This window comes from Crinia signifera, chromosome 12 (assembly GCF_055691185.1).
Source record: "Crinia signifera chromosome 12, ASM5569118v1, whole genome shotgun sequence".
NCBI classification, from domain to species: Eukaryota; Metazoa; Chordata; class Amphibia; order Anura; family Myobatrachidae; genus Crinia; species Crinia signifera.
Window position 1 is genome coordinate 55,909,958 of NC_139228.1, and position 26,687 is coordinate 55,936,644.

General features: G+C 49.5%; 1 protein-coding gene across 20 annotated transcripts in view; it reads right to left on the minus strand.

Moving 5' to 3' along the window:
• Positions 1-26,687, minus strand: part of NRXN3 (neurexin 3) — a 289,777-nt gene that overhangs the window by 84,686 nt on the left and 178,404 nt on the right. For 2 of the 20 annotated variants that reach the window (XM_083166944.1, XM_083166941.1), the window contains exon 1: positions 9,342-9,853. The exons of 16 other annotated variants lie outside the window; for them this stretch is intronic. In XM_083166944.1, coding sequence (XP_083023070.1) covers positions 9,342-9,525 — 184 coding nt within the window. In that variant the 5' untranslated portion in view covers positions 9,526-9,853. Of the gene's footprint in view, positions 1-9,341; positions 9,854-26,687 lie in introns of those variants that run through there. 2 more of the 20 variants (XM_083166940.1, XM_083166943.1) reach the window with 2 other exon arrangements.

The following is a 26,687-nucleotide window of genomic DNA, read 5'->3' on the forward strand; positions in this document are numbered from 1 at the left end:
GGGCGCACTCTTTGTATATAATTATGTAATGTAGTATTGATTCATTAAAACGTAACTTTTATTAAGACTTTACCTAAAAGAAGGATGACTATCTAACTCTTCTTTTAGGTAAAGTCTTAATAAAAGTTACGTTTTAATGAATCAATACTACATTACATAATTATATACAAAGAGTGCGCCCAAAAAGCACATTTTGCTTTTTTGTGACCTGCGTCTTTGCAAGTCAATCCCCTTCTATTCAGTTGTATTCTCTGAATGTTTGGGCGCACCACCAATTGATGACTAGGAGATTTTTCGTCAATAGTTTCAAATATTGGTCTTTCAAAATTAGTCTAACATAATTACTTGATATGAACCATAGTCTGTGCGGATCCACCCTCCACTTACATTACAACTTTAAAAGTACCCTGATTCCCCCATCCCACGCTCCGGCTGCCCCTGAATAACTGCTGCTGGACGCCTGTTGCGTGAACACGCTCCCGCCCACGTCACCACCTCACACAAAACTCCTTTCCTTGTCCCAGACGGATGGGCGGGCCACACAAACTGGCTACGGGGGCTGTAGGTTCCCCACCCCTGTTCTAAAGGGAAGGGATATACAGTACAGCCGTTATTAGGGTAGTTGGAGACAGGCACTTGGATAATGGGATGGTAACGCCGGACTCATTGCTAGGCCCACTAATGCAGTGGTAGTGGTCATCCACGGATACGCGCACACACTGAGTACAGGAGACCAGCCACTGGAGAGTTACTCAGAGCCCCCACTCCAGACACATTAATGCTGGGAGGAGCCACACTTCAAATATAAGCGAGGATCTATTGAGGGAGCAGCAGACTGCACAGAGAGGATCAGATCGGTCGGGGTTCTGCCTAATTAGCCAACGGGGACCGTCTGGGTTATTACATTCAAAAGGGTTGCAAAAATCAAGTCGGGTTAGGACCATGGACCAATCCATTTCTTGCATGAATGGCTGAAGTATAAACAGCTGCATGGAGTCTGACTATCATTCAATGCAAGATACAAGCAGGCGGCCATACTGTACAGATCGGGGGTGCAGTGGGGCCTGTTAATGTGGATGGGGGTATGAAAGGAGTACGACTATCCAAGCAATGTAATCCTCCAGCAGGGTCATTTCTGGACCTTGGCTCTAGTTTCCTGGGATGAACACGGATATTTGCAGCCAGCTGTATCAGGCTAAACAGAACGAGGGCACGGGAAGACAGAGGACATGGGGCACAGCAGGTGGGGGTCTGGGCACAGTTGCCATCTACACACCAGTGACGTCATGTAGGATCATGGTTGGGAGCAGAAAGACAAACTGGGATCTAAGGAGAAAATCATTGACCATGAAAACAAACCACAGGAGAGATTTCGTCCTGCACAAAGCATCACGTGGGCAGTCGGGACCGGTACAACGTGCCGCATAACCCTGCAGAGATCGAGCCTTCACAATGCTACAGTCCTGCATCATACAGACTTTAATGCGCTGTAGCTGCTGCCACCATAGGAATCTATAAAACCTCCAGAGCAAGATGAGAAGAGAAAGCTGCCCGGTGCCCCCATACGCTGGTATTTGGAGATGCCAACTCCGTTTAGGAAGACGGAGTGAGATGAGGTCACCTGCTGCGGTGGCGAGATTCTGGGGCACCGAATCCGACGCAACCTGTGCTCAGCCCCTGGCAAAGCAGCGCAGCCTCACCACCGACCACTAGGAGCCCATTCCTAACGCAGTATTAGCTAAATCCGGCATGAAACAAATAAGCCCCTGACTAATCCCCTTATCTGCCGCCAGACAATGAGCCGTTCGGTGCAGCCACCTCTCTCAGGTTGGAAGGGACATTCATTCCTACGCACGTGACCTTAAGTCGCTCTAGGAGTTTTTGTCCACGTCTAATTACCTTATTGTATTATTTGTTCAATTAAAATGTTTGCTTTGCATAATCGTGTTCTATTATTGACTGATCTATGTAAACGGGATAAACAGACGTTCACAAGCAAAAGGCGCAACATGTGCAAAGCTTCCTAAATGGGGACTGGAGATGAGGGAGCGAGTTCTTGTGATCGGTCGCAAAGCAGAACCCGAATACAAAATGTCCAAAGAAAAGTAAGAAATCAGAATTTATTTGCGTGTGCAAAAGACGCTCATACACAGATAACTGGCGGGGCCAATAGTGAGAACACACACGCGCACACACACACACACACATGCTCTCCGATAATTCATACTGTATAATGATTAACAAAAGACGCAAAACCACAATAAATGCCAACCAACTGATAAGGTGATATAATACACCAGCTTCCCTGGCTTGTGCCTCCAACGCCATCACCCAACCTCTTCTTTCACCTGGTGGCTGAAGGGACAGCAACAAAGGCCTCTCCACCTGTAAACATCACTCGATACCGTACCGAGTAGATGTATGAAGCGAAGAGAAGTGATAAAGGGTACTTGTGTATTTTGGTGGCGCCCATCGCATCGCATACCATACGGCATGCGATGGTATGCGATGCGATATCGCGCGATATTGTATAATGTCATACAATGCGATGCAACATTGTATAAGCACCCTAATGGGTGCTTATACAATGTTAAATGCATCCCCACGCCACCCCCCCCCCCCACTATAAACGTGAACCCGAAGCGTTGCGAGCGCAGCGAGCCCCGCGAGGGGACGCGGATACCTCTGAAGCCCGCGAAGGGACGCGGATACCTGTGAAGGTATCCGCGTACGCTCGCTGCGCTCGCCACACTTTCTATACTCAACTCCACGTCGACTTGGATAGTGGGGGTATGAAAAGGTCGGAGGACGCGTACCACCGCCCCTCGCGGGCTCGCTACGCTTCGGTTTCACGTTTATAGTGGGGGGTTGGCGTGGGGGTGCATATAACATTGTAAGCATCCATTTGGGTGCTTAAAAGCACCCTTTAGGGTGCTTATCCAATGTTTCATCGCATAGGGGGCAAAAATCGCGTCGCATCGCATGCCATCGGGTGCATGGCATGCGATGAGAACATTGCGCAATGGACATCGGGGGCGCCTCTATAATACACAAGTACCTGATAAAGTTCCTGGTACTTTATCACTGGCCAATCATCTTTTAACTGTCCTTTTTTAAACCCAGACTGTTACTTAACAGTCAGGAGCTGATTGGCCGGTGATAAAGTACCAGGCACTTTATCACTTCTCCTCCCTTATCACTGCTTCATACATCTGCTCGAGTGACGTTGCACTTTCCAATGACAGCTCTGCTCACGTCATGGCCCAGAAGAATACTACAGGGTCAGCTAAGCAGCAATCCCAGGTCTATCCTGCTCTCATATAGAAATGAGATTAGCCTGGCGTGACCAGGGACTCCCATTTATCTGCTCCTGGCCCTGGGTATGTGTAGGAAAGTCCATTATTACAGTATTCTGATGTATCTTCATCTCTCAGAAGAAAGTGTCCGGGTGAAAGCACAAGGGGCTCCTGCAGCCAGGAAGATAGTGGGCGCAATATACACTAAGGTGGTTATACGAGCCCATTACTGGTGCCATCTGGCTACTTGGGCATGAACAGCTGTCCAGCTCAGAAGGATTCTATCCTGGAGTAAAGCCAAAAGGAAGGGTTTGGTGGTCCAATAGACAAGGCCATGGAAACTGGTTCCGGACAGAGGAGACAAAGGTTATACAATCCCAAGGGCTTAAAGTCCAGCTGAGATTGGGGGTTTCCCTATAGGCTGGGGAATTGCAGAGATGACTGAGCATGCTAGCGATAGCCAACCAGTAGGGAGGACACATCTGGGTTACGGCAGAGCAGGGTAAAACCACATTGGGCAATCTGAGTCGGAGTGGGTCCGTGGAGTTTCCATGGTGATCAATGGCATAGAACAATCATTTGATTGCAATTCCTGTAAAGGAACCCCCTACCCATATCCTAGTCCCACAGCAATCACTGGGCAATAAATAAATAAAAAATAAACATTTATGCCAGGATGATATAAAGGTTTCAGTGAAAAGCACGAAATGACACCACATACTTAACGTTCCCAAAGGACGCGTACAGAGAGTACATTTAAAAAAGCACCTGCAGGTTAAGAGCCACTTTATCCCAAGCGGTCACTAGATATAAATACACGCAGATAATTATAAGATGCTCCGGGAGGCTGAAGGAAGGACCAGAGCTCTGGACAAAGGAACACAGCACTCAGACATCCGAATACAGCGATGTCTCCGCAACTGTGCACATAACACAATAGCCTAATAACGGTCATTATGCAAGAGCAGGCGGTCACCCGGCACTCACCCTATCAATAAGGGACAATGGCATTAATAATATATGCTAGAAGGGTAATTGCCACGTCTGTCCAGCACTCTGTGGATGCACCGTGTTGTGAGAGCAGAGGAGGGTGTAACATCATGTGGGTGCCGGCGCGTACCCCAGACCACAAGACTGGAACATTTGTCTGCTAAACATGATCAGAGAGGTCATCAATGCAGAGAAAGCGTAATTACCCACATGGTGAGGGAGAGGGCCTGACGCAGAGGAGGATGCAGCCGGTCTACCTGCTAGTGCGCATTGCATCCCTGTCACACTGCACGGGAGTCCCGCCTGTGTCCACACAGATTCTCAGTTGCAATTTCAGGTACTTGGGGGGGGGGGGGGGGGCAGATCTATTAAGCCTGGTGAAGTGATAAGGTGGAAGGTGATAAAGCAGCAGCCAATCAGCTCCTAGCTGACAAGGTACAGGCTGTGTTTGAAAATGACAGTTAGGGGCTGATTGGCTGCCGAGTTATAACTGGCCACTTTATCAGGCTTAACACATCTGCCCTTGTATGTATTACAAATGTAGTGATAAATAGTGATATATACTGGCAGATGTAGTGATAAATAGTGATATATACTGGCAGATGCTCAATCAGTTTAGTGATATCACTCAGGTGCTTGAATGGGAAAGGTAAAATCTAGTAAGAAAAAGCACATACTGTACCTTGTAGTTTCCCCCAGCACACTGAATACCAGTAACCAGATTTAAAGGACGCATGATAATAGAATTCAGAGATACATTTGCAAATACATGGGTAAGCCCAAGCTGTGATCAAGGCTTCTTTGAGTATTGGTGGTCCCTATTGGGGGACCCACCGACTGTTCCCCCCCTACCCATGAGACGCACGCGCGTCCCAGTCTGATAGAGCCCCTCTTGCCAGCGGGGACGTTCTGGCGAGAGCCGAGCAACAATGAGAGGGGCTCCATCTGTATGTACAAAAAATGACAACAGTAATGAACCCCCAATACTCAGAAGCCTTGATGATGGCTTGGGGGCTTACCCATGTATTTGCAAATATATGTAACCAACATCTCTGAATTGTATCATCATGTGGTCTTTAAATCTGGTTACTGTATCACTCGGTGTGCTGGGGGAAACCATGCGCTTTTCTTATAAAAAGTGTCGTGAGCAGACAGAGGTGGTCTTACAGGTGCTATACGGCATTGTCGCAGGAGTGGCAGTGATGGTGGCTGCGCACAGACACTCAACCGCCATCGTATGCATGTGCCATAGAGCTGGTGCCGATTGCAATGGCGTAACCGATGATGGCATCTAAGTATGGCCGATCTGGGGGGCAGATTTATTAAGCTTGGAGAAGAGATAATCTGGAGATAAAGCGGAGAAAAGGTAAAAGGAGATAAAGCACAGCCAATCAGCTGTGTTTGAAAAAGACAGTTGGGAGTTGATTGGCTGGTGCTTTATCTCCTTTTACCTTTTCTCCGCTTTATCTCCAGTTTATCTCTTCTCCAAGATTAATAAATCTGCCCCTGTATTACTGCGCACAGGCGCTGACAGTGGGCATCTCACAGACTGGGGATCGCCAAGAGGCGCTGCTACGTCCACAAGGATTAGGTGGTGTTCCGAGCCTCACACCCCAGAAAGACCCTCGTCCAATCACATCACAGGCGCATATTATGGAGAATCAGGAGAAAACACCCCCCTGACAAAACGTTAAAATATGCAGAAAATATCTTCACATTTGATTACAGGGATGACGCCGTCAACGTTATAATGGGAATAAATACCACTTAGAGGGACGGGAGGCGACTGACCCCTTAACCCTTTCACAGCTATCCCGGGAACACTATGAACCGTGAAACCGTGAAATCGGAAATACAGACGATCTGAGCAAAGGAACCACGAACTAATGAGATGTATAGAATGTGCAATTATCTGCCAATTGTCCCACTGGCGGGAAGCGTGTGTCCGGCAGAGTGGTGTATAGCTGGGTGACGAACCGCCGTTATATCAGCTGCTCACCCCCCCCAAATCTCAGTTCCCTTTGCATTTTAATGCCACATTATACTGCACACAAGTGCCCAGCATGGTGTAGGGGCCAAGGATTCCTCAGAGCAGGAGGGGGGAGAGAATACACTATTCCCAGAGAAATCGCCCCGTACTTATTCGCAGCTCACTGTGTCATCAGCGGCTGTTCCCTTCATTTATATTCATAGACTCCGGAGATTGGGGCAGCTGCATCCCGGGGTAGAACCCATCAGCCATTGGCAACATGCAAGTTACTGTACATATCTGCACTGGCATTTACCAACAACAGAACACTCTACAGCTGGGGGCATTGCACCCACATACTGACACAATGCCCCCCTTGCTACAGGGGTCATGCCCCCTCTTTGCTGCATACCCCCCCCCCCCCACACACACACACGGTACTAGTACGAATACCAGCACTGCAAATGCTATGTATTATGACTGAAGCGTATCTTATAATGTACTATGTATTAATGTGCGCCAGGTGATAAAGCGCATCAGCACCCAGACGTGAGTCCTGTGATCCAGCGTCCAATCCAGATGTTACCAGTGGACAAAGGAAACATTGGAATATTGGTGGGCGGTGGGGGACCATAGGACATTGCTATAACGATATTCATTAATGTCCTCCTCATACCTGCCCCGTACGGTCACAAAGCCGCCACCAACACCACTGGTAGGACACAGAAGGTGCAGCCACTGGAAATAATTACTGTACGATCCACCCCAGATCCCCCATCACTTCCCATTCCGCCACCATGAACTCCAATCCGGAATATGCCTGGTGTTAGTGGAGGCAGGATGTGCTGCATACAGTCAGGCGTCCAAAGGCAAATAGTCAACAGCACTGGCATAACCAAATGCATGTCATTGGCACCGCCAGGTACATACTGCTCACTTCCACAAACCATACAGATTGCCGACCACTGCTGTGACACTATAGTGTGTGGAGCCACACACACACACACAGTATAGTCACTGGTCACCCAGAATACTGCACCCCATCCATCAGGTGCTGACGAAAGTGCAGGTGTCACAGCGACAAAACCCACCCCCCACCTACTGCAGTAGTCACTATATAACCAATTACCAGAACGCGTCACATATACAACGTGTGAGCCGCACCTGCAGATGTGAGGTGATGTCGGATAAAGGGATAATCTGATATTTACCCCATTGGTTCCAGACGTGGGAGAGCGTTAGTTAAAAATGTGAATCGGGACTAAAATCTGATAAAAGACCCACGAGACCGTTCAGCTCCCCGGCTCCCTTCAGAGTGCACCAGAACGATTTGGCCTCAATTCCCCCAATTTCAATACAATCTCGACCGATTGTATGTAAATTGGGCATGTTTTAGATCCGATTCCGATCCGATGTGCGTCCCCATTGGTCATTTTGTAGATCCCACCTGCTGCAGTCAGGAATTGAAAATGACTCCTTCAACTGGGTACAGATCATGATGGGATTGCAGATAGTGTGCGCCAACAGATCGTGTGACCATCGTATGATCGCTCACGATCATGATAGTTCTGGTGTGTACACTACATAAGGGAATGTACCTATAGCCGCAGAAGGGGCACCTATCACCTCAGTAACACCAGTGTGGCACACCTGCGTCCCATAAGCTAGAAAGAGGGTTCAGAAACTGGGCAGGGGGCAGATATCCTCCTAATGGCGCTGTAGCCGCAGTTATGGAGACATACAGAACACAATGACCATTTCCTATGGGATACTGCAACATAAGGAACAGAAACTCCAATCTGATGGGCATCCGCTGCAGGCACAGCACCTCCAGTATATATAGGGGGAGACTGTGCACAGTATACAGTCACTCACCTACACACCAAGTCCCCGCCATATACTCCACCAGTACTCCATATCTATAGCCCTTCTCCCACGTACCCCGACTGCCCGTACCTATAGCCCTTCTCCCACGTACCCCGACTGCCCGTACCTATAGCCCTTCTCCCACGTACCCAGACTGCCCATACACCTTCATCTACCTGTACATCACAGCCCCAAACTTATCGATCTCTTCCTATGTATATGCTTATAATACCTATAGATCTCATCCTCTCTATATACCCTGGCTCCCCACACCTACAGATCTGATCCTCGCTATACACCCCTGCTGCATGCACCTTTAAATTCCTAGTGTCACCTATACACACACATCTCCTTTTACCTACAGATCCCTGATGTCACCTATACATCCAGCTCCCTGCATCTACAGATCCCTAATATCACCTGTACACCCAGCTCCCCTACAGATCCCTGATGTCACCAATATACACCCAGCTCCCTGCATCTACAGATCCCTGATGTCACCTATACCCCCAGCTCTCTGCATCTACAGATCCCTGATGTCACCTATACACACAGCAGCACCTGCAGATCCCTGATGTCACCTATACACACACAGCAGCACCTACAGATCCCTGATGTCACCTATACACACACAGCAGCACCTGCAGATCCCTGATGTCACCTATACACACACAGCAGCACCTGCAGATCCCTGATGTCACCTATACACACACAGCAGCACCTACAGATCCCTGATGTCACCTATACACACACAGCAGCACCTACAGATCCCTGATGTCACCTATACACACACAGCAGCACCTACAGATCCCTGATGTCACCTATACACACACAGCAGCACCTACAGATCCCTGATGTCACCTATACACACACAGCAGCACCTACAGATCCCTGATGTCACCTATACACACACAGCAGCACCTGCAGATCCCTGATGTCACCTATACACACACAGCAGCACCTGCAGATCCCTGATGTCACCTATACACACACAGCAGCACCTACAGATCCCTGATGTCACCTATACACACAGCAGCACCTACAGATCCCTGATGTCACCTATACACACAGCAGCACCTACAGATCCCTGATGTCACCTATACACACAGCAGCACCTACAGATCTATACATCCCAACTCCTTGAACCTATAGTTCCCCAAGTGTCACATATACCTCCCAAATATACATATCTCCCCAAAACAATAGTCCCGGGGACTCACCGTGTCCGCCGCGCAGGGCTCCGGGGCTCCGGTAGATTGAGACGGGCGCCGGGTGATGCCTCCCCGCGTGGAAGTGGAGTTGGTGCGTGGAGTGGGACAGTTGGGTCCCGGAGGAAGTCCCCGCCAGTACACAGCCCCACAGCAGGGACCAGAGCCAGGGAGAGCCGTAGCCCGAACCGGGCATCGTATCAGCGCAGCGCGACCCGCCCGGGGCTCATCCTCACCCGCTCCCCGTGCGGAGAAGCTAGCCGCTGCCCGCCATCCTGCTGCCGTTGCTCCCTTGCACCGGCTCCCGGCCAGGTGCCCGCTGCTGCTCGTGGCTCCTCTCCCCGGCAGGTGCCCGCACACCCCTTTGCTGCTGCTGCTGCTCCCGGCCAGGTGCCCGACGCTCCTCTCCCGGCCAGGTGCCCGCCCGCACGCCCCGCTGCCGCTCCCGGCCAGGTGCCCGCACGCCCTGCTGCCGCTGCCGCTGCCGGCTCCTCTCCTTCAGGTGCCGCACACTCTCACTGCTCAGCTCTTCAGGTGCGTTCAGGATGCCAGGCTGGCTGGGGGCGTGACCATGCAAATAGCACATCTCTAGCAGCCAATCAGCGCTGGGAGCAAGCCTCCTGCATTAACCCACTGTGGTCCGTGCTGGTTCTGGCTGCTGGAGGCTCGCACTGAGCGGGGACTGGGTGACAGTGTGGCCAGGGGGACTAAGGGACCGTGCAGCCGGGGAGAGGGAGGTCAGGACTGGGAGAACAGTGCATCCGGGGTCTGGGGGAGAGGGACAGTGCAGCCGGGGACTGGAGGACAGTGCAGCCGGGGAGGGGGAGGCAGGGTCCTGGATTCCGTTTCTGCTCCCCTCCCGGCTGCGGGTGACATCAGTGATGCGCTCCGGGAGTGCACGGGTTAAGCTCAGCAGCCCGCTCCGGAATCTCATTATTAACCCTTCATCAGCCGAAGTCATCGCCATAGTTCTGTCTGGAGGAGGACGTAGTGATGGGAAATCTAGTTCGTTTTGGTGACTAGTTCATTATGATCTAGTTCACCCAAAAGATTAGATCAGAAGATTAGTTCATCTAGTTCATTTAGTTCATTATTCCATCACTGACTCAGAGACTGGGAGGAGTGCATGGATCTAGATGAGCTAGACTAGATTATGACACACAGAGCAGGCATTTGTAATACTAGCTCATTGTAGGAGTTATAGTCTTGTTAGAATGATCATATACTGTATGTTTAATAAATCAGATTATTTTCTAGTTTAGAAAAGCAATAAGTTATACAGCACCCTTCTAGTGACATGCTTTGTTTAGCTCTGCAATATTAATCCCATTGTGGTTATTATTTTACCCAAATTCAGAGTAATTTAATAAGTCAATTTTTTTCTGCTTTTAAAATACAGTAAATAGAAAAAAAAAAACATGTCCCCTTGCCCCAATTTAGCTGACCTTAGAGAGAGATAAAGTAGAGACTTTGCAAAGTAACCAGTTGCTGATTGGTTGCTAGGGGCAACTGCTCCACTGTATGCATCATGAAGGTTCATACATATCCATCTCTGACTGTAATGTGGAGTAAACAGAGCTACTACAGTATACTGTATAACAAGCAGCAGCCAGCACTGTGTCTGTGGCTGCATACACACAATACATATGCCTGAGCACAGCAGTGCCACACATGGTAGCTCACAGGTACTGTACAGTCTCATTATGGTGTATAGTCAGAGATTAGTTCAGGGATCTGTATGATCAGTGAACTAATTGAACTACTGAACTATTTGCAGGACTCATGAGTCATCAGGACAATGTAGTTCATTTGGATCCGCAGAGTCCAGACCATGTGTGAGCTCAGCACTGCCATCTTTGGCAGCTAACATGTACTGCCTCCTGTGTATTGCATGAGAGCTGATAACATGGCTGCTGCAGAAGCTCCTACACAGGTCCCAGCAGCAGATTTACTACAGCAGTATGCTCAGGACCCTGTACCAGAAGCAGCAGCAAGTGTTTGGACATCTGAACTAATCATATAATGATATTATCACATAAAGGTGAGCAGCATGAGCACACATTCTCCCTCACAGACACACCACACAACTATGGCTAGGCAGTGCATATTTATATTTTATTAGATCTGTATTTGCTGGGCTTTGTTGTACTTTTAACTTTAGATTCAGGAAGTAAAGATCCAGTAAATGAGCCTTATGGAGCTGCTGGGCTCTGTCTGTCTGTGTGTTACACTTCCCACTTGCTTTACTTCCTGGTGAACTAAATGAACTAATCTTTGCCAGAGCAGTGATCTGAACGATTTAGTTCACTTTGAAGATTAGTTCATTTTGAACTAATCATTCACGAACTACCCATCACTAGGAGGACGCGCAGCCGGGGGCTTTGCAGCTGGGAGAGTGCCCCTCTCTGGCTGCTTAAGAAGTTGTGCACTAGCAATGGGGCTGTCACCATCTCCCGTGGCTCCCTGCTTCTACCCCTGCCCCCATCATATACAGCACATAGATCCCCTATCAGTAAGGAGGCAGAGATCAGTAATATGGGGGAGAGAGAGGGCAGAGCTCAGTAACTACTAAGGGAGGAAAAGATCAGTAATATGGGGGTCAGTAAGGGCCAGGGGAGGAAATCAGAGATCATTCGGGGTGTCAGATCAGTAAGGGAAGGGGGGCAGAGACCAGTAAGGATGTCAGCGATCAGAAGGGGTATCAGATCAGGGTGTCAGAAATTGGAAGGTCAGAGATCTTTAACGGGGTCAGATCAGTAAGGGCGTCGTGGAGACCGATGCGGGTGTCGGGAGGGCCCAAGGGCGTAACTACCATTGGTGCAAGGGGGGCAGCTGCTATGGGGCCCAGAGCTGCAGGGGCCCCATCTTTGCTGTTTAACTAATATGTTTTATATATATTTATCACCATCAGTTGCTAAATAGGGGGCCCTTCCAAACTTTTGCAATGGGGCCTATGGATATCTAGTTACGCCTCTGTGAGGGCCCATTTCAGTGTTGGGGAGATGTTACTGGGCACGATCCCATCTAGGGATGCCAATCTTGGGGCATTTTTTCAATCCCGGGATTTGAGAGAGCCACACAGGCGGGACAGGAGCAGTCGTGAGCGAACGTCAGATGCTGCCCGGCATAATCCCAAAATTTAATCCGGGCAATTCGGGGTCTAAATCCTAGGATCCTGGGATTGGCCACCCGAATCACATCACAAGCAGTGTTCTCCTGCAATACCCCCAGGGCCAGGCCGGCCAACAGTATTACAGGGGAACCCCATTGGGGGGGGGGGGGGGCAGCACCTCCTCCTCTAGGGCTGAGCACATACTGTATGTTACCTTATACTGCACAGGACTATGGTGTATTCCCTGCAGTGCATTGCTGTTATTAACCCGGTACGTTATCATGCATCTCCAGCAGTATCTAATATATACTCAGTCGATCCCATCAGTCCCTGCCGCATTGTAGATTATGGCCTAGATCCCCTACCACACACTCACTATGAGGAGGGTATGGGTGAAAACCGGACCAGGACAAAACCCCCGGACCGCCGGACCGGACTCTGCAAACTGTAGCCTCCGGTCCGGGGGGTGTCCTGTCCGGGGGTGTCCTGTCCGGGGGGGGGGGGGCTGTCTGTCACACCTGTCACCAGGTAGAGGAGGAGGGGGTAGAATAAAGCCTCCCTGTATGGTCCGGGCTGTAATCACCCCTTCCCCATGTCCCTGGTGATAGCTATCACAGGGACCCCCCGGACAAGACACCCCCCGGACTGGACCCTACAAGCTCCGGACTGCAGATTTTGCTGTCCTGTCCGGCGGTCCGGAGTGTAGTCCGGGTCCGGTTTTTACATAGTCCCCTATGAGGAAGCTACGTCCATATAGGAGAGTCCTCTCGTATGTACTTGGTATTAATCCAGGCACCATCTATCTCTCTGCACCTTGGAAATACTGTATGACACAGAGGCCCTGTACATCCTTCCTGGACAACTGTCTCTGCCTTCACTGCCAGCTACAATGTTTCATCTTTTTGTCCTTCTTCCACATAACTTTCTTTCCCAACCCTCAGACATGAATTTTTGTATGCGAGAACCCTGATGAACAGTAGCACGAGCCAACCTGGCCCAGCGGAGCTACAGCCAGAGCCCTGCACGCTTCGCAAACATCAGTGTTAATTATAACCAGTAAATTCCAATGCTGCGTGATCATAACCACCCCTGCCGCCCGCCGGTGATCGCCATAAAACAAGATGGCACCATAAATACTAAAAACCTCATCATTTCATTAGGAGGGGAAAAAAAAGTTGTAAAATATGTATCCCTGATCTTCAATCACATCGCCCCCCCTTTTATGTCCTAGAACAGTGAGCCAGGATTTGTGCCCCAGGGCCTGGAGGGAGTATTTATATAGAGATAAACTACGGCAGTTCTGGCCATGCTGTTAGCGTTATGCCCGGGCCCTTGGCCCTCGTGTCTGTCGCTATGCCAGACGACTGCAGAAAATGTGGCTGGGTTTAATCACTGCACAAAACAAAAAAAAGAGAGACCGAACTACTAGTCAGGTTGGGCTTTGGCATATATGCCGAGGAGCGCCCGTCTGTCACCTTGGATGTTGTGCGTGTGATCCATCCGGCTGGAAACGATGCCCTTATTTATGGGTACTGGGGAAATGACCCATGGACTCTGCCAGTCCGAGCCAAGAGAAGGCTCCGTATCATCTGTTTGGATTTCTCCATGCTGTCTTTTTGGCCTTATAACCGGGGATTTTCTGATGGGCTGCGGACACTGAAATTCATCCATTGCAGTAAAGTTTATCACAGCAGACAGAGGCTGTTGCCAGCGCAGCGCGCAGTGATCGGAGCGGCAGATGACATATCTCAGTATCACCTTGTAAATAAAGGCAGGCATGGATTGGAAGAGTACGTGCCTGCTCCCACTTTGTGTATCCCCGCTGTAGTGTGTGTGTATGGTGTAGCACTAGTTCTCCGGGGCAGAGATCTGAAATAACCTGAGCGCAGCTGCATTAATCAGTGCACAAGACATTCCCGGGCGCCCCCTGGCTCAATGATTTATCCAGCTGAGTTCCTGCGAGTGGCCCCGGATATTGACTACAGCACTGGCTGATATTTTTGTGCATTTGGTGATTGTACAAGAGCATATTGAAAGGAACCATCTTGCACCATAAGGGGATCATCTCTAAGAATATAATTTTTCTATGCAGGGTAAATACCAGTCGCTTTTGCATGGAGCCCAGAAATGCTGGACAGCTTTATACTTGCATGCTACAATTGAGACGAAGTTACATTGGACACACGGAATGCTGTTGTATGGTCGACACGTCAAAGGTTGACACCAAAATGTTGACATGCATTAGGTCTGCATAGGCAAAAAGGTCGACATTGAAAAGGTGAACATGAGCTTTTCATGAGGTTTTTTTTTTTCAACAAAAGGAGTTTTTAAAACTCTACCATCCCAATGGACATGGAGGGGGACTACAATAGCCAATCGCAGCAAAGCACTGTGCAATACACTTATACTATGTCCATGTCGACATTTGTCACCCAAAATTAAAAAAACTCATGTCAACCTTTTCCATGTCAACCTTTGTACCCACTAAATGCATGTCGACCTTTTTGGTGTGCTGACCTTTGGCCCGTCCACCGATAGTGGTGGATCTTTTTACTGTCGACAAGTCAACCTATACACTTATACTATGTCCATGTCGACATTTGTCACCCAAAATTAAAAAAACTCATGTCAACCTTTTCCATGTCAACCTTTGTACCCACTAAATGCATGTCGACCTTTTTGGTGTGCTGACCTTTGGCCCGTCCACCGATAGTGGTGGATCTTTTTACTGTCGACAAGTCAACCTATACCTGGACACTCACCTCCCAAATCTAAGAGGAACATTTACTGTACTAAGATGGGAGTTCTATTGAAGATGGGATGTTGCCCATAGCAACCAATCAGATTCTCTCTCTCTTATCTAGAAGGTGCTAAATAAATAAGTAGAAGCTGATTGGTTGCTATGGGCAACATCTCATATTCAATAAAACTTCCATCTTAGTAAATAAACCCCCAACTGCCTGGGTATGGATCATAAGGTCTACAAGAAGTTGGTCAACAAGCATTGGGTCAACACATTAGGTCGACATGCAGAAAGGTCAACATGTAATTAGGTTGACACAAGCATTTGGTCAACAAGGTCAAGGTCGACACTGGGTTTTTCACAGGTTTTTTTTACCCGAATGTCGACACAGTTGACATGGACACTAAAAGTAGCACCGCGTGTGATCGCCATGCTTCGGGCACACTATTTTTTTCCCACCATGCCCTAGTGGATGGTAGGGCATGAAATACCGCCTGTCGGCACATGTCAGCTCAAAAAAACTGTGAAAAACCCCTTGTAAAACTTTTGACTGTTTGATCTTGCCCATGTCGACCTAATGCTTGTGTCGACCTAATGGCCTGTCGACCTAGACCCATATCAACCTAATGATGTCGACCCAATGCTTGTCGACCTAATGACCGTATTCCCTCTGCATATTTCTATCCTCTGAATCTGCAGCCGTACTGTCACTGTTGAACGGTTACCTATCCGGCTGTTGCACACAATCCACATCAAATTCCTAGTATATTCAAATATACCTGGCCAATAAAGCTGATTCTGATTCATACAGTGGTTATGGTATGATGGGCCGACAGTGTCCAGGATGACACCAAAATGGCATCTTCGACAAAAGGTCAACACAAGCAAATGGTTGACACGTGAAAATGTCAACAAGTCTTTAATTTTTTGGGGGCTGTTTGTAGATTCCATCATGTTGACAAATTAGTGTACCCGTCCCCTTGCATGGGTGGCTCCTCTCGCCATTCCACTGTGCTCGGCGCACTTTACCGCTCAAAGGTGACTACATACATGTACACGATGACTCTGAAACAAGTCAGTCCCTCTAAAGTTGCCCCCCCCCCCCCTCCCCCCAACGAAGACCTGGTAATGAATGTATTAGCGCCGCAGTCCCACAAGTGACCACACTGATGCAGCTGCCTAAAGGGAGATCGCGGCTGACGTGGCTCGGGCTAATGATGCGTATTCATGTCATACATGTATTTGTCTATCATATAAAGATGAGGCATTTATAAGGGTGTAAAAAAGGCTGCAATTGTAGAAAGATAACAAAACTGAAATGTGCATCGACTTCACCTTCCCTTGCAAGACAAGAGCCCCCCCGCCCCCCTCCTTCCGGAGCCCAGCGCTCAGTGCACCTCATTATAGAGATAATTATATAGCATTTTATATCAGTAACAAACAGGAGACCAAATTGCTGCTTTCCTATCAGTGTTTGCCTGCAGGCTGGAGCTCGGGATTACAATCACTAGATGTGCTGGGGGTGACAGACCTGAATAAGTCTGACAGCTGCTGACATATGATGCCCACATGGTCGGTGCTCACCTTGTGCAGCTATGGCAGCATAAGGTAGATTGTTATATGTCTTACTTACATGGCTCTATATACAGGGGCGGGTGTGTGTAGTACAATCTGTGCGCCTTTAATTGTTAATGATATACACTATATCATGAACGATGCGCATTCCCATGAGTTGTTAACGACCCTTCTTATAGTCTGTACATGCAACCACATGTAGACTTTATTGTCAACAACTTTATGTTCTGAGTGGGGGCCCAGGTGACGTCATTCATGTTAACAATATCGGTCAGTGTGAATGCACTTTATCAGCTGCCAAGGAGTTCAGCAAAAATCATTAACAATCTCACCTGTGGCGCGAATTTATGTGTATGCAGTAACTGGCTGCCTGCCTTCCCTTCCTCACATAGGTCCATGTCTCCAGTAACTGGCTGCCTGCCTTCCCTTCCTCACATAGGTCCATGTCTCCAGTAACAGGCTGCCTGCCTTCCCTTCTTCACATAGGTCCATGTCTCCAGTAACTGGCTGCCTGCCTTCCCTTCTTCACATAGGTCCATGTCTCCAGTAACAGGCTGCCTGCCTTCCCTTCCTCACATAGGTCCATGTCTCCAGTAACAGGCTGCCTGCCTTCCCTTCATCACAGAGGTCCATGTCTCCAGTAACAGGCTGCCTGCCTTCCCTTCCTCACATAGGTCCATGTCTCCAGTAACAGGCTGCCTGCCTTCCCTTCTTCACATATGTTCATGTCTCCAGTAACTGGCTGCCTGCTTTCCCTTCCTCACATAGGTCCATGTCTCCAGTAACTGGCTGCCTGCCTTCCCTTCCTCACATAGGTCCATGTCTCCAGTAACAGGCTGCCTGCCTTCCCTTCTTCACATAGGTCCATGTCTCCAGTAACTGGCTGCCTGCCTTCTCTTCTTCACAGAGGTCCATGTCTCCAGTAACTGACTGCCTGCCTTCCCTTCTTCACATAGGTCCATGTCTCCAGTAACTGGCTGCCTGCCTTCTCTTCTTCACATAGGTCCATGTCTCCAGTAACTGGCTGCCTGCCTTCTCTTCTTCACATAGGTCCATGTCTCCAGGGGATGCGGTCATCTATTAGAATGAACTTAGGTCTACAGTCATTAGGTCGACCCCACTAGGTCGACTGGCAGGAAGGTCGACCTGACTTAAGGTCGACATGGGCCAAGGTCGACATGACTTAAGGTCGAATTTGCATAAAGGTCGACATGAGGAAGGTCGACTGGTCATACGGTCGACATGGGTTTTTCACTGTTTTTTGAGCCGACATGTGCCGACAGGCGGTATTTCATGCCCTACCATCCACTAGGGCGTGGTGGGAGAATAAAATAGTGTGCCGAGCGCAGCGAGGCACCGTGCCCGAAGCATTGCGAGCGAAGCGTGCGATGCGAGGGTCCGATTCTCATTGCCAACTGTGTCGACATTCGGATAAAAAACAGTGAAAAACCCATGTCGACCTTATGACCAGTCGACCTTCCTCATGTCGACCTTTATTCAAATTCGACCTTAAGTCATGTCGACCTTGGCCCATGTCGACCTTAAGTCAGGTCGACCTTCCTTCCAGTCGACCTAGTGGGGTTGACCTAATGACTGTAGACCTAAATGCAGACTGACGAATGATCCCATTCCGAATCCAGTAACTGGCTGCCTGCCTTCTCTTCTTCACATAGGTCCATGTCTCCAGTAACTGGCTGCCTGCCTTCCCTTCTTCACATAGGTCCATGTCTCCAGTAACTGGCTGCCTGCCTTCTCTTCTTCACATAGGTCCATGTCTCCAGTAACTGGCTGCCTGCCTTCCCTTCTTCACATAGGTCCATGTCTCCAGTAACTGGCTGCCTGCCTTCTCTTCTTTACATAGGTCCATGTCTCCAGTAACTGACTGCCTGCTTTCCCTTCCTCACAGAGGTCCATGTCTCCAGTAACTGACTGCCTGCTTTCCCTTCCTCACAGAGGTCCATGTCTCCAGTAACTGACTGCCTGCTTTACCTTCCTCACATAGGTCCATGTCTCCAGTAACAGGCTGGCTGCCTTCCCTTCCTCACATAGGTCCATGTCTCCAGTAACTGACTGCCTGCTTTACCTTCCTCACATAGGTCCATGTCTCCAGTAACAGGCTGCCTGCCTTCCCTTCCTCACATAGGTCCATGTCTCCAGTAACTGACTGCCTGCCTTCCCTTCCTCGCAGAGGTCCATGTCTCCAGTAACTGACTGCCTGCTTTACCTTCCTCACATAGGTCCATGTCTCCAGTAACTGACTGCCTGATTTCACTTCCTCACAGATGTCCATGTCTCCAGTAACAGGCTGCCTTCCTTCCCTTCCCTTCCTCACAGAGGGTCAATGTCTCCAGTAACAGGCTGCCTGCCTTCCCTTCCTCACAGAGGTCCATGTCTCCAGTAACAGGCTGCCTGCCTTCCCTTCCTCATGGAGGTCCATGTCTCCAGTAACCAGGTACCATGCCTTCCCTTCCTCACAGAGGTTCCATTTTCCAGTAACTGGCTAGCTGCCTTCCCTTCTTCACGGAAGTTCCATTCTCTAGTAACCATCTGCCATGCCTTCCCTTCCTCACGGAGGTCCATGTCTCCAGTAACTGTCTGCCTGCCTTCCCTTCCCCACAGAGGTCCATGTCTTCACTAACTGTCTGCCTGCCTTCCCTTCCTCAAGGAGGTCCATATCTCCAGTAACTGGTTGCCTGCCTTCCCTTCCTTACGGAGGTTCATGTCTCCAGTAACAGGCTGCCTGCCTTCCCTTCCCCACAGAGGTCCATGTCTTCAGTAACTGTCTGCCTGCCTTCCCTTCCTCAAGGAGGTCCATGTCTCCAGTAACTGGCTGCCTGCCTTCCCTTCCTGACGGAGGTCCATGCCTCCAGTAACTGGCTGCCTTCCCTTCCCCACGGAAGTGCCATTCTCTAGTAACCATCTGCCATGCCTTCCCTTCTTAATGAAGGTCCATGCCTCCAGTTGCTGGCTGCCTGCCTTCCCTTCCTCACAGACACAGGCTATTAATGATGAGGATCGCTATCTAATGCCCAAAAAACATGAATACTATTTGAGTTACCCCTTAGCTCCACTTAGGTGACACTTTCCGAGCTGTATTCCCTCATAACCTAAAATCGGTCAATTCTCCCGATTCCTGCACCACCTGTAGAGGGAGACCTGACCTCTCTGGAATGTCCTTTATTTAATAAAGTCATCCCTGTCAGTATAGTCCAGCTCCCCTTGCCCTACAAAGAACGGTCTGGTGCACACATATGTTATTGCTGTCCTGCTTAGTAAACAGATGTACACTCTCTGTGCCAATATGTATAAGGGGATTTGTATTTATACACAGCGCAGCTCCTGGCATCTAAGCTTCAGAAAGCTGATATATCAGAATTATAAATACATGTCGTGTTTCGCAGCTTTCTGCATTTTCCCACTTTCTGTCACAGCGCTGAGAGAACATCTAGGCGACGTGAGGTGTCCCCCTCACTCTGATATCTGGGTGGCCCATCCGTCTGCTCCAGACACAGCAATCATTAGCTGGCATATGTGTGAGGGCTGCAGTACGCCGGAGATATAGATCGTTACGGTCAGAATTAGACAGCTCTGCTGCCCACGTCACTGTGCTGCCACAGACGGTGGGTCCATCAGTAGGCGTGTAAAGTGTACATCGAGTGGAATAGTCTGTAAAGTTATTTGCGAAGGGTTCCCACGCAGATCTCAGAAAATCGCTATTCAGGGACTTCTGGAGATCTGCACATGCATGACCACAGTTAAAGTAGCTATAGGGGGCGGCAGTAGCTATAGAATGGCAAAAGACAGTAAGGAGTGGCAGCGATGGACCATTGTGGTAGCAACTTATAGGCATTTTGGGGGAGTGGTCTGGCAACATAGGCATATCCAGACCGGGCGCGGGGAGGGACGCAGTGGCTGTGTGACATCACACGCAGTAGCTGCAACACGAAACATGGCCGACCTGTACCTGGATTGGCAGGCTTGGCAATGGACGCATTTTACTGTTCATAAAATGTGTATATAGATAGATCACATCTAACAGGAGAGCACCCTTGCACACAACCCAGCATGCCCTGCAACAGCTGTAGCATGGCTACATAGCAAAACTGTAACAAGGCATGCTGGGATGTGTAGTTCCGCAACAGCTGGAGGGCCGAAGGTTTCCCCATCCCTGCAATAATGTTTCTAGTTAAATGTCCCTTTAACTAGATAATGTCTCGGCCAGAGACAAATCCAGCAAAGGGCGCAAAGGTTCAGAGAGACACTAAGTGCCCGGCGGGTGAGGGCACTGGTTCCCTAGTATTGAGTCCTATCACAGTCATTATAAATGACAGTTACAGCAATGTAATGGCCATCGGGTGCTGAGCGGTTACAATAATGTGACACCTGACAATTACACGTCAACCTGTAAAGTTCCCACGGATCGCGTGCACGCGGCGCTACGCTGCTGTCATATCAATAGGCCCCAGTAATATCAATCTGCATCAGTTGCCCCAGGCTGGCTTTCATGCCGTGCCCTGTGATTAAACGCAATGTAAAATCCAATTTGTTAAACAAGATGCTGAGAGTGAGGCTGGAATCGTCTGACCTGCTCTGTAACATAATCTAAGAGTGTTTTCAGCCCCTGGGAACCGATCCGAGAGAACAAAGGCAACTAAGTGTGATCTATTGATCTGAGTGTAATTCCTGCGGGCTTACAAGAAACCTACACACACAAGATCTTAACCTCTAGTCTGCTGGTGCCGCCTGCGGCCTTCACCAGCCCCGCGCCATTCACCGATTTAATTACTTTCTCTGTGAAAAAGTGGAAAGCGCTTAACTGTGAATGTTCCTGAGAAATATTAATTTCTGAAAGCAATTCCCAGGCCGCGCCGCTGGTGAATAAGACCCCGATCTCGTCATCTGCTAAGTGGATAATATGGGTGCGGTATATCTGGACTAGAATGGCAAAAGACAGTTCCTGGTGGTCCTGCTGCAAGTGATCTGGTTCAGGGGCAGCTGGTGGGGAGTTCTGGCTGTGAGTAAAGCCGGCATAGTGGCTAGCAGCTGTTCTGATAAGCATACACATCTACCAATCGGATGCTCAGGATGTCTGTGCAGAAAAAATTATGCGGTGGTCACGTGTGCCCGCCCAGCTGTGATGCCAGTACCTGCAACCACTCAGATCAGTAAGGGATACGGTTGGTTGGTCGACAGTCATTAGGTTAACCATGTTGGGTCGACATACAGCAATGTCGACAGGTGCTTAGGTCGACACAAGCATTAAGCACTGTTTTTTAAGCCGACATGTGTCGACAGGCGGTATTTCATGCCCTACCATCCACTAGGGAATGGAGGGAGAATAAAATTGTGTGCTGAGCATAACGAGGCACCGTGCCCAAAGCATGGCGAGCGCAGCGAGCCATGCGTGGGGACGCGGTGCATTTTAACCTGTGTTCATGTCGACTGTGTCGACATTTGGGCCCAAAAACTGTGAAAAACCCCATGTTGACCTTTTGACTGTGGAGCTAGACCATGTCGACCTTGTCCCATATCGACTTAGACACCTGTCGACCTAATGACTGTCGATCATCTTTAGGCCGACCCAGTGATCCCATTCCATCAGTAAAGATGCCCCTCCAGAGACCAAGCCCACATGCCCCCCTCACATCTGGCTTCAGACCACCCTGCTCCATGGCAGAAGACAGCACGGATACGCATTACAGTCACGCTGAAGGACACTAATGGCGCGCAGGAAATGCCCAATTACAGGCAGCATAAATTAATTACTGGCTGGGAATTAGACGGGAGAACTCCGCTGGGAATTCAGCGGTTTCACCTCAAAGCCAGGACAGGTTTGAAGGACAAGCGCATTCTGTATCTGATGCCTGGTTCACCTGCTCCCCCCGGGGCCATACGGCCACCGTACTAAGGGCCTGATTCAGACCTGATCACGCAGCAGAAACATTTTGGAGCCCAGTGATCAGGTATACGTCACCCCGCCAGCGTGAAATCCTGTCCCGTGCAGGCGGCTCACTATCGATAATCACTCAATGCGCAGTCTATCGATAATCACTGCAAATTTGCGATCAGGCCCTAATTCATAAGGATTTCTGGGCCGCAAATAAATGCTAGATCAAAAATGAAAATGTTTCTAAAATGGAACCGAAATCCTAGGTGGGGGGCGAGTGTATCTGATGCAGCCCCCCCCCCCCCCCCGATGGGGCCTGTTGCAGCGTTACCTAGCGCTCCATGTTATTCCAGCATGCCTGTTATCAGCACGGTGCATCTAGACAGATAAACCCTCTCCCAGAGCCGCCCGGTATCAGTTCAGCCGCAGCACCACTGACAGATTCCCCCAACGCCGAGAGCTCTTCATTAAATATTTCATAACCTGATTATTTCTCTGGCTGCTACAGTTCAGATCCCCGGCATCAATACTTAATTGTGTCTAACATGTAAACACGGCCAGGAGCCGCTAAGATGCAACACGGGTGACATTAATAACCCACTTCAGTGACTAGTCGTGTGAGGTGTCTGCATCGCTCAGAGACAGTCAGTCTGTATTACACAGAGTGTCACTCACATTATCACAGGGAAAGATTAAACCCTTCTCAGATCATGGGTGCTTAGTAGGTCCCCAGGCCTTGAGAAGCAAAACCCAATCATTTCCCCCACCAACAAATGATATCTGTACAATCACTGGGCCCAGGGCCAGCTCTACCATTAGGCAGCTGCCTAGGGCTCCAGGATCTGGGGAGCGCCACCAAGTCTGCCTATCAAAAAGATCAAGGATATCTGTGAGGATCCTTGTTGTACTTAATGAAGGATCCTGTGGAACTTCTAAGACCTCACCTCCATACTTTCCCACTTTCCCTTGAGGCATACTTTCCTACTTTGCTGCCCCCTCTTCCTTGTACTCTGTTGTAGGTGGTAAAGGGGAGGGTGCTGGGGACCTCCAGGGAAAGCAGACGACTTGCCCACCTTTCCATGGGGCTGGGAGGACCACACGTTTTTTTTAAAGCAACGCAGCCATTTCGGAATGTTAGGCAAGTATGCCTTAAGGGGTTGGAAAGTGGTTATTGGTGGCAGCATGGGGGGGGGGGGGGGGGGCAGTGGGTTGAAGTTTTGCCTAGGGTGCTGAGAAGCCTTACACCGGCCCTGACTGGGCCCGATATGGCAGCATGCGGGCAGCAACAGACTTATGCAGCCCACACACGCGCCGATGCCGGCGGTGCGATGCTGTACGATGGGGTGCGCGCTCCCGCGGCACCTCATCGTACAGTACAAAAAGTATGTGCTGCACATACTTTTTGTACTAGCTTTTTCTAGCACAGCATCGCATCGCATGCACATCGTATGCACAAGGCATACGATGCGATGCTGTGTGTGCTAGTTAAGCCCACAACGCACGCTGGAATCGGTGCGTGTGTGGGCTGCATCACTCAGCTCTGTGACAGAAGTGAATGCTACTGAGCTTCTGTGATTCACTGCTGCGTCCAATCAAATGCGTGAACATCGGACTTCTGAGCAACACTCAGTATGTCCAATGAAATCACATGCATTCGAGGACACAGCCACTGGCTTTGGGACACCCAGGGAATGGTATGGGGACCCTCTCAATTTTGTGGATGCTCTTCGTCAAACTTCAAAATGTAAATCTCTGAACCAGGTCTTATGCTGTCATTTCTCTCTCTGCTTCATGTCAGAACCTTGAACCATTCTCATATGTACATGCACACATGCGTGTGATTTGTATCACGCTCGTGCGCAAGGGGACTGATATTTTGTGCATGCGCAGCAGCATTTCTGCGCATGTGTATACGCTGGGTGCATGCGAACTTGGTGAAAAGTCTGTTCGCTGTGTGCACGCTCCCAGCCTTGCGAGCGGGGGTTGGAGAGGGGTGTGGGCGTTTCATGGGCGCTCCCATGAAAATGCTGGGCGCACACATGCTAATGTGTCCGTGACGCACGTGTTGGGGGCGGCAGCTGACACAACAGGATGTCAGCTTCCCGCCCAATTACCTGCCATTCTACAAGCATATGTAATGGTGGTCTGGACATATGCGTGCACCTTCACCATCAAACGGCGACCATCAAAAGATGGGGGAGGTTCCCACTGGCATGCGAATGAATGTTCATGTAAAACATCCATTCACAAGTCTTGCGAACGAATCCTGCTTGTGAATGGGTGGCGCCGGCTAACCATTCGCAAGGTGGGGTTAGGGTGAGTCCGAGTAAGTCAACCAGAATAAGGGCCATAGCTCTGATTGGCCATTTTCACCCAGCGGTGATGAGTTTTCTGGGTATCATGCGCAATGATGATCTACAAGTCTCGTCCACTATCCAACATTGCGTGTCATGACCTCGGGATCCTAAGCCCCATACACACTAGACAACTTTATAAAAAGATATCGCTCATTACGGCCCTTCTGAGCAATATCGTTATAGAATTATTTAGTATGTAGGCTCAATATCGTTAACGATGCCGGCTCCCGCTCAGACTTCATTGGTGGCTTCACGTAACTGCTCAGAAACAAAACTGGTTCACGGGTGGCGACGTGTCTCCTACATGAGGCGGACGCCCCCCTGCCGCCACAACACATTGGGCACGTCTATCATTAGCTAATCTCATCACATTCACGCCTGCCAAGTGACAGACCAAGGAACGCAGCTTAATGCGATTACCAGAACTGGCCAATTATAAACACCAGGCTCTGCCAGAAGTCATCTCATTGCCACCAAAGGGTTAATGATCAGTTGCGGTGTCATCACAAGAGTAAACGGATGTGAACGCGATGTCCCCTCTCTAATAACACAATGTTACGGATGCTAATCCACGACAATGGCGGGTTCCCAGCCTCAGCAGAGTGCAGAACAATATAACCTACAGCACTCATAAGACGGCAGATTTATCATCCCGCCGTGGCACGTAGTGATCCCAGCAGAGATTTCCCTATACGTGGTAATACCGGCTGGGGTAAGAGACCCCCAGTGTAACAGAACACGGCCCCTGTGTCATAGAAATCAGCTTCCTGAGCAAATAACGGTTACTGTAACTACAATATATTCCTATAGTGCTGCCATACTCCAGCTGTGCATGTGCGAGCAGAGAGTACCAGGAGGGATCTTACAGATCCCCCTCCAGAAATGTTTGGTTAATGCAGCCCTTGGACTACAATGGCTGACACATCTGAATATGGTGTTAGCTACATGCATCGCACATCCTTCCCTATGTACTATAAAAAGAGCAGAAGACAGAAATACAGTGTTAATACTGGGCAGCTGGTCATCACTACACTGTTGGAATGGTGGGCCTATCTTTATATGGAGGCCTGGGGCTGTCCCTATCCACCCCAGTCTGCAGTAACGCTCGGTGCCACCTTCAGCAAGTGATCATTCATGGTAAATACCCAGCTTCCCACAGAGCGTAACTGGGATGTTCCTCAGGTTTTAGTGTCCTGCAGACATCAGCAATGACTAATATAGCACAGCTCCTATTAATCCAGTTACACACACATCAGAGGGGAGTACACGTGGTCTGTATATGCCATAGCGGTACTTGTGTATTATCTGTGCGCCCGATTTTTTCATTGCACGTTAAGAAATCGCGTCGCATCGCATACAATCATATCGCATGCGATGCAATGCGACCCGATTTTTAATCGTACAGGCAGCCAGATGCCTGATTCCTATGTTAAATCCCCCCAGACCCGATTTTTGATTGTACACCCACCCTGATGGGTGATTACTATGTTAACTGGCCCCCCATTGTTAACGCCATCCCACTATCAACGCCAACCTGAAGCGTGGCGAGCGGCCGTGGAATACATGTGAAGTAATACGCGTCCGCTCGCCACGCTTCGGACTCGGTGGCTCGCTGCGCTCGCCACACTATATAAAATCAACTCCACGCCGACGTAGATAGTGGGGGTATGAAAAAGTCGGAGTA